General features: G+C 44.6%; 1 protein-coding gene across 1 annotated transcript in view; it reads right to left on the bottom strand.

The window, feature by feature from the left end:
* URB1 (URB1 ribosome biogenesis factor) overlaps positions 1-16,776 on the bottom strand; it is a 125,133-nt gene that overhangs the window by 16,988 nt on the left and 91,369 nt on the right. Inside the window, exons 30-35 of the mRNA XM_077479987.1 lie at positions 10,864-10,966; positions 4,892-5,052; positions 2,803-2,914; positions 2,601-2,707; positions 2,374-2,517; positions 1,364-1,473 (exon numbers count right to left, since the gene is read on the bottom strand). Of these exons, the coding sequence (XP_077336113.1) occupies positions 1,364-1,473; positions 2,374-2,517; positions 2,601-2,707; positions 2,803-2,914; positions 4,892-5,052; positions 10,864-10,966 (737 nt within the window). The remainder of the gene's footprint in view (positions 1-1,363; positions 1,474-2,373; positions 2,518-2,600; positions 2,708-2,802; positions 2,915-4,891; positions 5,053-10,863; positions 10,967-16,776) is intronic.

The raw sequence follows: 16,776 nt of genomic DNA, 5'->3' as shown, positions 1-16,776 counted from the left end.
CACCATTGGCTCCCGCTGCTGTCAAAAGTCAGTGAGCCAATGAGGAGAGAGAGAGGAGGGGGTGGGACCGAACTGTAGCTCCGTGTCTAAATGGACACACAGGCTTGGGTGCTTCCATAGCAAGCCTCTTGCTGTGGGGGCACTCGGAAGGAGGGATGAGCCAGGAGCAGAGAAGAGGGACCTGAGAAGAGGAGGAGCAGGGCTGCCCTGTGCAAAACAACTGCACAGAGCAGGTAAGAACAACATTTGTTTTAAAAGAAAAGAAAAAAAAAAGCAGAGACTTTAGTATCACTTTAAAGCGGAGGTCCACCCTAAAGTGGACCTTCCGCTCATCGGAACGCTCCCCCCCTCCGGTGCCACAATCGGCACCTTTCAGGGGGGAGGGGGGTGCAGTTACCTGGATAATCCAGGTAACTGCACCCTCTTCCGGGACAGCTCTCTGCGGAAAGGGGCGTAACTTACGCCCCTTTCCGCAAGTGCCCGCCCCTTCCCGCAAGTGCCCCGCTGCCTGCTGGGAAACACACAGCTCCCAGAGGCAGCGGGGAGCGTCCTTATTGCGCAGCGCAATTCGCGCATGCGCAGTAGGGAACCGGGAAATGAAGCCGAAAGGCTCCATTTCCTGATTCCCATACCCAAGATGGCGGCGGCAGGACCCGACAGACGACCTAGCGATCGGCTTCGGGTGCCGACATCGTGGGCGCGCTGGACAGGTAAGTGTCACTATTTTAAAAGTCAGCAGCTGCAGTATTTGTAGCTGCTGGCTTTAAAAATAAAAAAAAACGCGGAGTCCCGGTGGACTCCCGCTTTAAACAAAAATCGTAGGATATGGTATCGCGCAACTACATTTTTTATGTTTGTCCCCTCGGATATTTTCAGATGAATGGTTGTGATCGGTGCTCAAAAGCTGTGTACAATCAGATTATCATTCGATCGATTTGAAAGCTGTATTTTTCGTATGATTTTCTGATCCTATGTACTTACACAGGTTGGATTACAAAAAAAATACATCTAATTAATTATTATGAATCCACAGCCGCAAAAAACGTCATCTTTTATATCTGCCTTGAGTTCAGCTTTTCCTGAAATGTTTTTAGTACCATCTAGAGTTCATTTAAAAGCCTCCAAGGACGAATGACACAGCCTCTTTAAAAAAGGGTTCATCGCTGTCATCAACATACATAAACAAGTTTGTGGGGGGACTTCTAAGGAAGAACTCATGCTTGCAGCGACTTTTTTTTTCTAGTGCTTCGAAGCCCAAGAAACTTTATGCACTTGAAAATGTATGTATTCATTACATATATCACTGCATGACTTGTTTTGGAAGCAGATTGTAGCACAGATACTGCCACTTCTATCAAAGTACCTTTTCTCCAGAATATTCTGTATCCAGGACAGCAGGCTGTGGTCCCGTGTGAGTTCATAAGCTGCTTTCTGCACTTTGGAGGCTTTTGTAAGAATTTCCAGAATCTGACTCTGTTACAAAACATAGGATTGTCATCAGATCCAATACAGGTAACATTACACAAAATGAGATAACATAATAAATCTATGTAAGGACAGCAATTGGACGTGATAGGGATGATCAAGGAGAGAGAAGAGATAGAAGAGGATAAAAGAAAAAAAAAAAGGAAAGAGAAAGTAAAGGGGGGCAATAGTAATACATAGTAAAAGAAAGGTTAGTGCAGGGGGAGAAAAGTAAAGGATGAAAAGGAAAACAACATGTATGGAAATGACAGTAATGCAAGAGAAGTGATGGGGATGGAAGGAAAGGATAGTGGAGGGAGAAAGCAAAATACATGAAAGAGAATGAGATAAGAGAATGAGATAAGCAAAAGAAAAGGGAGGAGAAGGGGGGAAAAGGAGGTAATGATAAAGGGAGGAAAAGAGAAAATAGACTGATGGACTAATCAGATGGAAAGTAAAAAAGGAAAGGCAGACAAGGTTAAAAGGATGAAACTAGAAGAGATGGAGAGGAGATGAGAGAAAAAGAATTGTTAGGCAAAAGAAAGGAAAGGAGTAGAGCAGGCAAAAAAATAAAAAAGAACTAAAAAAGAGGAAGTACGAATAAGGAGAGGATGGGAAGAAAAAGAGAAGAAAATGAGAAAGAAAAAAAAAAAGGAGAAGAAAATGAGAAAAAGGAGAAAAAGAAGAAAATGAGAAAAAGAGGAGAGAAAATAGAAGAGAGAAAAGAGAAGACAAGGAGATGGGATAAAGAAAGGAAAGAGGAAGAAAGGAGGAGAGAATAGAAGACAAGGGGAAGAGAGGGCTGGAAAAGGCTAAAAGAGTACAGAAGAGAGCATAATTGAGCTATGGTATCAATCATTTTACACATGTACTGATTTTCAAAGTAGGATAACATATCTGAGATCTTACCTGAGATGTTTCATCACTCAGGGGGCTGTTATAAAAAGCCATAATGACCATGAAAATCCTCTGATAATCATAGAGCTCATAGCAATGCTTGTCCCTCATTCCATCACTTAGAAAGCCTAGAATCCATTCACGCTCCACCTTGTGCTGTTCAGTCAAACACCATAAAGACGGTTACAATGTACTTGACATTTGTGTACACAGACACACAATAATGAACAGCCACATACCTCTATGTCAAAGCTGTAAAACAACCTATAAAAATCAGGAACTTTCTTTAGATCCAGGTACTCGTGGGACAGGAGGAAGCGGTTAATCTTTATGTACATGTGTTCCTCTGTTGTGGAAGACAAGAGAAGGGTCAGACTAAAGTCTCCCAAGCAGCCCTCTACAGCCAATATATAAGAATGGAAGAATGGAATAAAAGCCTACCAGGTCTGAAGATGAGCTGGGCAACTCTGGCACCATATAATGCCAATAAGTAAGTGAGCCGGAGATTCTCTTGCCGAATTCCATTCTTTATAACATCCAGCAGATACTGCAGCTGCATAAGAGGAAACATTAACTTTATTATAAAACGTACTAAAAGCTGTTTATTTTAACTGGTGACCAATAGGTAAGACAAAAATAAATATTCTCTACACACCTGAGAGTTGCAGGTCATCTAGCTTGCTCCTCTAGTATAGCATATTGACTGTCCTACTCTAACAGATGTATAACCAGAGCTATGTGGTTCCAAACACCAGGCCTGGTCATTTTGGCCCGGGGCTGGGATTAGGTTTGTATTTTAAAAGAGACCTCGTCACCAACTTAAAATCTAGCAGGCAATAGAACAGAAAATCAAGCACTTGAAAAGCTTACACTACAGTGTTTATCCTTTCATAAATTATTTTTTATTCACCTCTAATTGGTCTTTGAATTTGCTAGAAAATCGGACTATTGTGAGACAGTCAATTCCCTAGCACATCCCCTCCATCCTTGCATATCGTCACCCTTCTCCTCTTCTTGGAGTCTCTAACTACTGTGAGTTCTGGCCCAGCATCTCCACCTTCCACCTCACCTCCCTTCATATAGCTGCCAGTGAAAGAGCAAAATGGGAATACTATAGAGTGCCACTTGATCAACAGCTACGGCCTGGGTTGCCCACAACACCCAAGATGGTGGCACCCAGCAGCATTATCCAGGGTTTTAGACGTTTACAAAAGTCAAGATTTTTGTTGAAATGAATAGTCTGGTGACAACGTCTCTTTAAAACCCAATTAAAAGGCTTACACATTTTTCTTTATTGTTAAGCAGCCCATAGAGGTGTCTTTTTTTTGTTCAGCAAGCAGGTTGAACAAAAAAAAAAAAACTGACCTGATTGCGCCATCCACATACTTGATGTTGATGGGGAATCGTTCCGCTGAACTATGGTATTCTGACAGCGGGGAGACTTAGGCCGCGTACACACGAGCGGACTGTATGGCCTACTTAGTCCGTCATACAATCCGACGGACAGTCCGTCATACTTTCCACTGAACGGACTTGACCACACACGGATACACAAACAGTCCGACGAAAGCTTGCGCGATGACGTGTACAGCACGTACGACGGGACTAGAAATAGGAAGTCCAATACACAGCAATGCATCCTTCCGCCGTGTAAATCCTTTCTGAGCATGCGCCATTCTTAGTCCGTCGAACTAGCCTACTCACGAGCGGATTGTCCGCTGAAACCAAAGTATGACGGACAGAATTACGGAAATTCCGAAATACTTAGTACGCCAGACTGCACGCTGAAAAAGTCAGCTGAAGCCCACACACGAGCGGACTGTCCGCTGAAATGTGTTTCAACGGACTAAGTAGGCCATACAGTCCGCCCGTGTGTACGCGGCCTTACTGTCAGAATACAATGATCGATGTAGCAGGCTATTGCCTGTGGGGAAAACCCAACAGGGGAGGTGTACAGAAGTTGATCGGTAAGTGACTTCTGTGAAACCAGCCTGCACCATACATGGATTGCAGGTCCCTGCTGAACTGGCCAAATTGTGATCCATGTATGGTGGGCTTAAGGATTTGTGACTGAAAAGCTCGCTACCGGCTGCTGCTGTTGCACTTAGCATTCAGGTTCTTTGACTATTTAATGAATAGCTTGGGACAAGAGAAAAGTCTTAACTACCCATAAAAATCCCCCCTCAATACTGACACCCTGCCAACACCCTTTGCTGTCTTTAGCTATAAGCTCCCTATAAATCCCACTAGGACATGCGATTTGTCACAGCCATCTTCCAAACAGCACAGGTGGCTTTAAAAGACCTATGTGCTGCCAGAAAAGATGGGCTGGGGGTTAAAATATTCCTGAAAGGTATGTATTATATACTCAGATTATAAATCCTGAAGACATACAACAGTGTTATGGATGGAATAATTACCTGAATAAAAGTGTGGCACAAACAGATATGGCTCTGTAAACATGACACATAATAAAAATGGACAGGTGTTCTATAAACATGAGCAGAACTCACTGCTGCTATCTGCTCACCTGCTTCTTATCCCGAAAATGACCGCCCTCCAAATGGGAGAGGAGGGACCCCAAGACGTAATTGGCAGCCGCTCGCATGCTGTAATCGTAACTACTGAGTGCTGCCAGGGTCAGGCCCAAAGCATTGACTTCCACAAACTTCACACAGTCCACAACCAGCTCTGCAGTAGACAAATTAAAGAGAGAGTAATGATACAGGCTATGGTTTGTTTATTACAAGTAAGCCTACCAATAGTCTTCAAATGCCAAATGTTAAGAGAATAATCTCATCTACAAACATAACTTTACCCTTGAAAAGTACTTTTTTTTTTTTTTTTTTTTTACCTTCAGTATAGATTCTTTTTCATATGTTCAGCACAAAAAAAAGTAAAAATGATATTAAAAGAAATTAAAAAAAAATAATAATAAACATGTGGACTTACTTTGTGCAATGGTTTTGCACAGAACAGCCCTGATCCGCCTCTTCTCTGATCCCTTCACTGGCGCTCTGTGTCCTCCCCCCCACGTGTGCCCCCACAGCAAGCTGCTTGTTATGGGGGTACTCGTGCGTGATCGCTACTGAGCCCAGAACTGGGGCACTCCCTCCTCACTGTGATGGACTGCAGCAGGAGCCAATGAATGACTCCTGCGTCTGAGCCAATTAGAAGGGAAAGAGCTGGAGAGCAGCTGCTCTCATGCACATCATTAGTTTGAGATCGGTCTCAGGTAAGTATTAGGGGGGGGCTGTGTGGGGGGACTGCAAATCGAAGGTTCTTTAGACTAGAATGCATAAAGGTTAAAAAAAAAAAAAAACGCACATCAGCCTTTAACCATCTTTAAAATGTTAACCAATCACATACAAATACAAGGGATGCACTGAAAGTAATGTAAAAGTGGGCATAACCTTTTTTTTCATTGAGTTATATAGATCATTCAAATTTCACATTTTGGTAGAGTAACTCTTCCTCTATAGTAACTTTTTTTCAATGTAGGCAAATAATGGATTCCAAGCAGAAGTACTGTGCCATCAATGAGTTCTTGAAGAAGAAGGGGTACATCCCGTCCAACATCCACAGAAGGCTACAGATTTTTTTTTTTTTTTTTTTTTACAGAGATGACCCCATTCACAACAGTCACAAATGACAAGACATTTCTCTTAACAAAGGTGTCACCTCTGTAAACACATTGTAGGCTTCCTTGGATGTCTGACGGCCTGCACCTCTCCTTCTTCAAGAACTCAATGACGACTTTTGCATTACTTTCGGTTTAGTCCTCGTATCTTCATTGTACACCTTCACCACTTTACCCACTACTTGGGGTCATGGAGAAGCACCTGACCTTCTTCCCAGGAAGCAGTGCTCTGACCTGAACAGCCAATGTCTCGCATGGAAGAGAGGAGAAGATCATCAATCCAGTGTAAGCACCGACATTGACCATCAACTGAGCTGAAAGCGGAGGTCTGCCCACCACTGCAAAAATGAAAAGCCAGAAGCTCCACATACTGGAGCTGCTGACTTTTAATAATAGGACACTTACCTGTCCTGGAGTCCAGCAATGTAGGCACCGCAGCTGATGTTTCTAAGTGAGTAAGGGACCCCACCAGTGTAGCTTTACGGCTTCATGCCGGGAACCCTACTGAGCATGCATGAGGCTCTGCTCCTCTCTCCTACTGGTCTGGCTGCCGGGGAAGAAGGGGGGAGCCAAGCGGCGACGTAAATATCCGCGGCTGAGGCTCCCGGAAGCGGTGACAGAATACCTGTGAAAGACAGGTATCCTGCCCCCCCTCCTCTGAAAGGTGCCAAGTGTGGCACGGGGGGTGGAGTACAACGAGTGGAACTTCAACTTAACCAGGGAATAGAGTTAGTAAGCCAACAGACAAACCAGTGCAGCAGCGAGGTGAAGGTATGAAGATAACCTGTCCTTTTTCCTTGACTGGCCAAAGAGCATATTTGCTTTAACCACTTGCCGACCCACCACAGTACTTATTCTGTGACGGAGTAGCTCCTACAGGCCCGAAACATAACCATATGTCGCTGCCTGTTCCTGGGTTTTGGGCACACACCCCTGCCCTCCTACTCCCCTGTGATTTGACACAGAGGAGGTCTCTCAGCAGTTCCCGGCCAATGAATCGTAGTTGGGACATGCTGATCTGCTGTGTTCAACCATAGCCCAAAGCCCTGTTTTGACAATCAACACAGGGCTTTAAACAGAGGGAACAATCTCTTTGTTTCTTTTCCATGCTTTGTAGGGAAAAGAAACAATATCGGTAGTAAAAATCAACACACATTACACATTATTAGGCACACAATTATCCCCTTGATTGTCCATTGATGTTAACCCCTTCCCAGCCAGTGTCATTATTACAGCAACAGTGTATATTAGCACTGAATTAGTGTCACTGAAAATGTCAGTGGCAGTTAGGCTCCAGTCACACTTGTACAACTCAAAGTTTCACCAACAAAGTGGAACTTGGATATGACTTTGGCTTTGACCAGTGATAATAGACAAATGTTGCACACAAGTTGCATTGGATAACATTCAGGTACTACTTTCACGCAACTTCTGAGGGTCAACATTGAAGTCAATTTTCTCAAGTTGCATAAAAGTCGGACCAAAGTAGTGCATTGACTATTTTGAAGTTGCTGCAACCCCAAGTTGCACATATATGAATCTGTATCATTGGAAAACATGGGGAATGACTTGTCGTGCAACTTTGATGTCCAAGTCGCACAAGTGTAAAGATTTCTGGCTGCACTATTGTAGTCCCACTATAAAAAAAGTCACTGATCGCCGCCTTTAAAAAAAAAAATCATATATATATATACATACATACATACATACATATATATATATATATATATATATATATATATATATATATATATATATATATACATACACACACATACATATACACATACATATACACATATACATACACACCAAAGTTTGGACACCCTATCACTTTTACGCAAACCAATATACACACTTATGGGAATTTTTTTCAGCAAAGACATGCAGCACAATACATTTTGTCCTAAATTTATAAAGAAATTAGATTTTTTTTTCTTTTTCAATTTTATTGAATAGGTTTTATAGCAGAAAGTAAAAAAATATTGGTTTTCAAAATTTTGATTTTTTTTCCATTTATATAATAGAAAAACCCAGTGGTGATCAAATACCACCAAATGAAAGCTCTATTTGTGTAAAAGTGACACAGAGCTGAATAGCAAAAAAAATGGCATAGTCATGAAGGGGGTAAAATCTTCAAGAGCTTAAGAAGTTAATAGAGTAACACAGTCCGCCACAAAGCATAAACACAGAGTCTACCTTATAGTGATGCCTCTGATATGACCCGTCTATCTGTGCTCTACACATTACATAGGCTGGAGACAACTTATTTGGCGTTTGTTTTATACAGCTTTTATTTCCTGTTCTTTATGTATTTTTACTATTTTTGTACACTGCTTGAAGTCTGTGTACTTGTACCAAGGCCATAGTTGGTATGGCCGGTCGGCGCACTTGTTATTTCTTGTATGGATGCAAAAATGTATGAAACCTCATTTGTTTTCTAATAAAAATGATCAGATTAAAAAAAATAAAAAAAAATAAAAATAAAGTGCCTGTTTTTCTTATTAGAATGCTTAGATGAGATTAGTATGATTTTCGATCAGAGTATCATATAGGTACCCTATGATAAATAATTAATTTGTATACAAATAATAAAATAAAAAAAATAAAAAGAACCTGACCAATAAACATTACCTTTCCTATTATGTGCATGCTTATGTGAATAGCCAACACCTATGACATTACACTTATTATACAGGATTTCTATAGCGCTGACAGTTTACGCAGCACTTTACAACTTGAGGGTAGACCGTACAAATACAATAGGAATCAGAGGGTCCTGCTCATTAGAGCTTACAGGGGTACAAAAGGCCACTTGCCAAAACATTCCACCCTGCTGAGCGTATTTGATGTCATCTCAACAGTCCACAATACCCTCCTCTGTTCATCCTCAGATCCAAGAACAGTGCAGGTATAGGACAATAATCATCTAACGTATACAATTATCTATAAATAAGATCTATATGTTCAGGCGAGAAAAGGGAAAGAAAAAAAAAAGCAATAATTCTATCGAACGCAAAGATCTAAGAAAAACATTTTGTATGTGGATCTTCAATGCAAAGCATAATTTACACTGCAGTGTCGCAGGCACGCTGTCATTCAAGGTTCTTCAAACAAAGTAAAAGAGCACAAGGACAGACGGAGTTATTGGAATGACTCATCAGCTCCGATCTGACGTCAAAGAGAGACCTTCTCAGAAAATAAATGCATTCATTATATGGAAAGGGCTGTGACAGGGAGACATCAATGGGAAGGCCAATTGCACCCTTTGGCCTCATGTACACTGCTGCTGGTAAACGGACGTTCAGAAGCAGTTGGATGCTTTTTTTCAGCTGCCTCTGAACTCATCCAATGCTATCTTATCAGTACATGTACACAGGTTCCTTTAATGACGTTTTTAGACAGTTGAGTTTAGAAGCCTTTTTTTGGAAAGCAAAAAAAAAAAAAAAGAGTTCAGACGCAGAGGCATTTCAAGCGCTAAACGCTTTTAAACACGATAACTCGCGTTTAGTTTACAGACCTTTTTCATTTTTGACCATTTAAAAAAAAAAAAAAAATTATATTTATATATATATATATATATATATATTTTGCATCTGAAACGCTAACGCGGCAAAACGGATGTTTTAAACGTGGGTTACTATCTGTAAAGTTAAATCGCTCAGGAGAGGTTATAAAAACGTCCCGTGTACATTATGCCTTTAGATACAAAATCCAAATGCAACCAAGCAGGACTATTACCTACTGGTAACAGGATCCCAACCTCTGTTTAAATGAATTGCTAGAAAGATTGTTTTGGTTAGAGTAATAAAGATTACAACCAGCTATGATTTTCTAAAACTGGCAAAAACTTTCAAACATGGTTTTATTTTATGGATGTGTGCTGTACATGGTTGTTGTACAGAAGCCATCAAGAGCAGTCATTGTGTTAAAGTGGGGTACACACTATAAGAAAATCCAGCGAATGATCGTCCCATTTTTCTCGACGTTTCACAGTAAATCGGAACCGATGAAAGAAAATTTATACAAAATATCTTAGGAATATTGTTGTATAACAAAGGATTTTTTTGTTGTTTATTGTTTCTGGTCATGCGCAGGCTTTCTTTTCAGATTTATCTTGTATGAAAATAGTCCAAAAACAGTGCAACATTAGAACAAAAATCGTTCACTCTGTTCCCATATGAGAAAAATTTTAGAGTGTGTCCCTTCCGAATTTTCGTATGAAAATTTTTGAATTGGCTGTCGAAAGTTGTGTACACACTATACGAAAATCATACGCAAATTCTTTGGACGAATATGTTTGCCCGATTCCTCCTGTAATGAACCATTTTCAAAACATGTGACTGGCTCCCAGCTGTAACCGACTGATTGCCATTTATTGATCATGTGACTTGCTGTAACCAGCTGATTGACATTTCCCGATCACATGATTTCCCCCAGCTTTAACGCGCTCCATTCACATTTGGCATTTTGGAATCTTGGGCAGAATCGCTGCGATTCTGCCCACGTTCTCAAATCGCACTGCAATCACAAAACGTATGCTTGGGTGCCATTCATTTTCCATTGCATGCACAATGCGGTTTATTTTGTTGCAATAAATAGCATGGCAAGCCGCATTGTGCAAAGCTGGTCTCCCAAAAGTAGCTCCTCTGCTCCTTTTTGAACGATAAGCTTGCAGCGAAACCATGCTAATTTTTAGATACCATTGAAAATGAATGGCACCCGGGCATGCGTTTTTGCGATTGCAGTGCAATCACAGAGTCGCAGCGATTCTACCCAAGATCCCAAAACGACAAAAGTGAACGGAGCCTTAAATAAATAGTGCTAATCATGTAGCAGTCAATATAGTATAGATCAGTTACCTGGTCTGAGCAGCTCACTGAAGAGAGGTAACAAGAAGCAGGGATCATAAAGCTTTCCGAGGTCATCTATTGCCCGATCTTCATACAATCCATTCTTCCCAGCCTGAAATTAAATATTTGTATGAGTACAAAAGTGCTTGTGAACACATTCAATAGCAGAAAACGTATCATTTTAAACTATTGCTTTTAAACAGATAGATGGACTCTTCCGACAGATGCTCTTCTCTCTCTCTCTCCTCCCCCCCCAGCCAAGTTCCTCCACCCCAAACTCACTCATCCATGCCTTTATAGACCTTGACCTAACACAACACTAAAGAAGCTGAATACCTGGCTTCCATTAGGACTGCCCATGGAGCCCATTATTAATCCCACCACCCAGCCCAGGTGGCGCTTGCGGAATTGCAGGATCAAGGGAGAGTTCACCCTGTCAGCCCATTGCTTTGTACATGGCCTGTTCTTTTTGGGAGGCTGGGCCCAGGGATTTTCTTTTCAGAGAATAGGTGCAGAAACCCGCTTCTTTCTGTGGGGGAACACGCCATGTCATAGTGTGGTTGTGGCAAAACTGTAAGGCGAGAGGGTCTTAAAGGGACATTGTTCAATAAAACCAGGAATGCAGAACACAGGGTTGAGGACAGCGCAATACACAGAGCGCTGGGTTGAGGACAGCGCAATACACAGAGCGCTGGGTTGAGGACAGCGCAATACACAGAGCGCTGGGTTGAGGACAGCGCAATACACAGAGCGCTGGGTTGAGGACAGCGCAATACACAGAGCGCTGGGTTGAGGACAGCGCAATACACAGAGCGTTGGGTTGAGGACAGCGTAATACACAGAGCGCTGGGTTGAGGACAGCGCAATACACAGAGCGCTGGGTTGAGGACAGCGCAATACACAGAGCGCAGGGTTGAGGACAGCACAATACACAGAGCGCAGGGTTGAGGACAGCACAATACACAGAGCGCAGGGTTGAGGACAGCGTAATACACAGAGCGCAGAGTTGAGGACAGCGCAATAGACAGAGCGCAGAGTTGAGGACAGCGCAATACACAGAGCGCAGAGTTGAGGACAGCGTAATACACAGAGCGCTGGGTTGAGGACAGCGCAATACACAGAGCGCTGGGTTGAGGACAGCGCAATACACAGAGCGCTGGGTTGAGGACAGCGCAATACACAGAGCGCTGGGTTGAGGACAGCGCAATACACAGAGCGCTGGGTTGAGGACAGCGCAATACACAGAGCACTGGGTTGAGGACAGCGCAATACACAGAGCGCTGGGTTGAGGACAGCGCAATACACAGAGCGCTGGGTTGAGGACAGCGCAATACACAGAGCGCTGGGTTGAGGACAGCGCAATACACAGAGCGCAGGGTTGAGGACAGCACAATACACAGAGCGCAGGGTTGAGGACAGCGTAATACACAGAGCGCAGGGTTGAGGACAGCGTAATACACAGAGCGCAGAGTTGAGGACAGCGCAATAGACAGAGCGCAGAGTTGAGGACAGCGTAATACACAGAGCGCAGAGTTGAGGACAGCGTAATACACAGAGCGCAGGGTTGAGGACAGCGTAATACACAGAGCGCAGGGTTGAGGACAGCGTAATAGACAGAGCGCAGAGTTGAGGACAGCGTAATAGACAGAGCGCAGAGTTGAGGACAGCGTAATAGACAGAGCGCAGAGTTGAGGACAGCGTAATAGACAGAGCGCAGAGTTGAGGACAGCGTAATAGACAGAGCGCAGAGTTGAGGACAGCGTAATAGACAGAGCGCAGAGTTGAGGACAGCGTAATAGACAGAGCGCAGAGTTGAGGACAGCGTAATAGACAGAGCGCAGGGTTGAGGACAGCGTAATACACAGAGCGCTGGGTTGAGGACAGCGTAATACACAGAGCGCAGAGTTGAGGACAGCGTAATAGACAGAGCGCAGAGTTGAGGACAGCGTAATAGACAGAGCGCAGAGTTGAGGACAGCGTAATAGACAGAGCGCAGAGTTGAGGACAGCGTAATAGACAGAGCGCAGAGTTGAGGACAGCGTAATAGACAGAGCGCAGAGTTGAGGACAGCGTAATAGACAGAGCGCAGAGTTGAGGACAGCGTAATAGACAGAGCGCAGAGTTGAGGACAGCGTAATAGACAGAGCGCAGGGTTGAGGACAGCGTAATACACAGAGCGCAGGGTTGAGGACAGCGTAATACACAGAGCGCAGGGTTGAGGACAGCGTAATACACAGAGCGCAGAGTTGAGGACAGCGTAATAGACAGAGCGCAGAGTTGAGGACAGCGTAATACACAGAGCGCAGAGTTGAGGACAGCGTAATACACAGAGCGCAGAGTTGAGGACAGCGTAATACACAGAGCGCAGAGTTGAGGACAGCGTAATACAGAGTGCTGGGTTGAGGACAGCGCAATACACAGAGCGCAGGGTTGAGGACAGCACAATACACAGAGCGCAGGGTTGAGGACAGCGTAATACACAGAGCGCAGGGTTGAGGACAGCGTAATACACAGAGCGCAGAGTTGAGGACAGCGCAATAGACAGAGCGCAGAGTTGAGGACAGCGTAATACACAGAGCGCAGAGTTGAGGACAGCGTAATACACAGAGCGCAGGGTTGAGGACAGCGTAATACACAGAGCGCAGGGTTGAGGACAGCGTAATAGACAGAGCGCAGAGTTGAGGACAGCGTAATAGACAGAGCGCAGAGTTGAGGACAGCGTAATAGACAGAGCGCAGAGTTGAGGACAGCGTAATAGACAGAGCGCAGAGTTGAGGACAGCGTAATAGACAGAGCGCAGAGTTGAGGACAGCGTAATAGACAGAGCGCAGAGTTGAGGACAGCGTAATAGACAGAGCGCAGAGTTGAGGACAGCGTAATAGACAGAGCGCAGAGTTGAGGACAGCGTAATAGACAGAGCGCAGAGTTGAGGACAGCGTAATAGACAGAGCGCAGGGTTGAGGACAGCGTAATACACAGAGCGCTGGGTTGAGGACAGCGTAATACACAGAGCGCAGAGTTGAGGACAGCGTAATAGACAGAGCGCAGAGTTGAGGACAGCGTAATAGACAGAGCGCAGAGTTGAGGACAGCGTAATAGACAGAGCGCAGAGTTGAGGACAGCGTAATAGACAGAGCGCAGAGTTGAGGACAGCGTAATAGACAGAGCGCAGAGTTGAGGACAGCGTAATAGACAGAGCGCAGAGTTGAGGACAGCGTAATAGACAGAGCGCAGAGTTGAGGACAGCGTAATAGACAGAGCGCAGGGTTGAGGACAGCGTAATACACAGAGCGCAGGGTTGAGGACAGCGTAATACACAGAGCGCAGAGTTGAGGACAGCGTAATACACAGAGCGCAGAGTTGAGGACAGCGTAATACACAGAGCGCAGAGTTGAGGACAGCGTAATACACAGAGCGCAGAGTTGAGGACAGCGTAATAGACAGAGCGCAGAGTTGAGGACAGCGTAATAGACAGAGCGCAGAGTTGAGGACAGCGTAATAGACAGAGCGCAGAGTTGAGGACAGCGTAATAGACAGAGCGCAGAGTTGAGGACAGCGTAATAGACAGAGCGCAGAGTTGAGGACAGCGTAATAGACAGAGCGCAGAGTTGAGGACAGCGTAATAGACAGAGCGCAGAGTTGAGGACAGCGTAATAGACAGAGCGCAGAGTTGAGGACAGCGTAATAGACAGAGCGCAGGGTTGAGGACAGCGTAATACACAGAGCGCAGGGTTGAGGACAGCGTAATACACAGAGCGCAGGGTTGAGGACAGCGTAATACACAGAGCGCAGGGTTGAGGACAGCGTAATAGACAGAGCGCAGAGTTGAGGACAGCGTAATAGACAGAGCGCAGAGTTGAGGACAGCGTAATAGACAGAGCGCAGAGTTGAGGACAGCGTAATAGACAGAGCGCAGAGTTGAGGACAGCGTAATAGACAGAGCGCAGAGTTGAGGACAGCGTAATAGACAGAGCGCAGAGTTGAGGACAGCGTAATAGACAGAGCGCAGAGTTGAGGACAGCGTAATAGACAGAGCGCAGAGTTGAGGACAGCGTAATAGACAGAGCGCAGGGTTGAGGACAGCGTAATACACAGAGCGCAGGGTTGAGGACAGCGTAATACACAGAGCGCAGAGTTGAGGACAGCGTAATAGACAGAGCGCAGAGTTGAGGACAGCGTAATACACAGAGCGCAGAGTTGAGGACAGCGTAATACACAGAGCGCAGAGTTGAGGACAGCGTAATACACAGAGCGCAGAGTTGAGGACAGCGTAATACAGAGTGCTGGGTTCAGGACAGCGTAATACACAGAGCGCTGGGTAAGTGCCCATAAATACCATCAGCCTTATCTGGCTGTGCCCAGGCATCAAGGAGAGCCGCTGCAGTCGGTTTACACAAAGCGGGCCCTGGGGATCTCCCACTTACCCAGCACGTTCAATGTCACAGTAAGTCTCACCTCCTGGACGGGTGAGATTTCTATGATGGACAGCTCCAGGAGGCGGACCTCGTGCGTCACTCAGCCACGCCGGGTAAGTGGGAGATGGAGATCCCCGATCTGTAGACCAGCGGTGCTGACCCTTTCCCTGGCTTCAGATGCAGCACGGCGGCAGGTGGCCAATAGACCAGAGTTCCTGGCCAAGCCCAGGCCTTGGGGCTAATAATTGCCAGTACAAAGAGTAAGACTGGGGCTTTTTGGGGGTCCACTCAGGGCTATAGCCCTGCCCCCTCCCGACACTACTGGGTGCAGCACAATGTCACTTGTAGCGCAGCAGCCGGGCTTCTGCGTTTACAAGTTACAGAAAGTAGTGACAGTGAGTCTGGCCAGCCAGGGTCTATTTTATGGTAGGTGCCTGGTGCTGCAGCTCCAATAGCCCTATGTTAATCCAGCTCTGTGTGCATACAAAGTCATTCTGCATCTGCAGAATTTCTTAATATGGAACCAAGACAGAGCAGGAGGTTATGGGATAGGAACCACGATCTGTCACTTCCCTCCCCCTTCAGTCAGAATCACCTCCCAGGGAACACAGTTAACCCCTGCACTGCCAGTGCCATTTTTACAGTAATCAATGCATTTTTATAGCATTGATCTCTGTATTAATGCCAATGGTCCCAAAAAGTGTCAAAATAGTCTGATGTGTCCGCCATAATGTTGCAGTCACGATAAAAATCGCAGATCGCCACCATTATTAGGAAAATAAATAATAAAAATTCTATAAATCTATTCCCTATTTTGTAGATGCTATAACTTTTGCGCAACCCAATCAATATACGCTTATTGCAATTTTTTTTTAAAGCAAAAAGAGGGGGGGGGGGATTTATTATAGCGAAAAGTACAAAATAGTGTTTTATTTCAAAATTGGCTCTCTTTTTTGTTTATAGTGCAAAAAATAAACGCAGAAGCGATAAAATACCACCAAAAGAAAGCTCTATTTATGGGAAAAAAGGACATCAATTTTGTTTGGGTACAATGTCGCATGACCGCGCAATTATCAGTTAAAGTGACAGTGCCGTATCGCAAAAAGTGCTCTGGTCAGGAAGGGGCTAAAATCTTCCGGGGCTGAAGTGGTTAAAATATGGAAAATGCCTTTGTATGAAAATCAGGGCCTTATGCCTTAAGTCCGTTCAGTTCAAGCACAGAGATGGCTACAAAACTTTCACAAACAACTGTTTAAAAGAAACATAGGTCACATTCAGATGGGAACTGCTAAGCTAACCTTTATAGGTGGACCAAAAGCATCAGCACTTCCCTCCTCTGCTAAGTGGAACCTCTATGATGCGGTTCAGTCTCCTGTGCCCACGCAGCACTGTTTGAAAGCCCAATCTAAGGGCCAGGCTTTCATCTCAACACATATAGGCCAATTAACAAGTCTGTGTTTGCTGAATCACTCTATGACTCAGGGATTGCTCATGACCACTGTGATGC

This window comes from Lithobates pipiens, unplaced genomic scaffold, assembly GCF_037356315.1.
Source record: "Lithobates pipiens isolate NorthernLeopardFrog02 unplaced genomic scaffold, aLitPip1_a1.2 Scaffold_16, whole genome shotgun sequence".
NCBI classification, from domain to species: Eukaryota; Metazoa; Chordata; class Amphibia; order Anura; family Ranidae; genus Lithobates; species Lithobates pipiens.
Note: the sequence above shows the minus strand (reverse complement) of the source record. Positions and strands in the feature narration are given on the sequence as shown.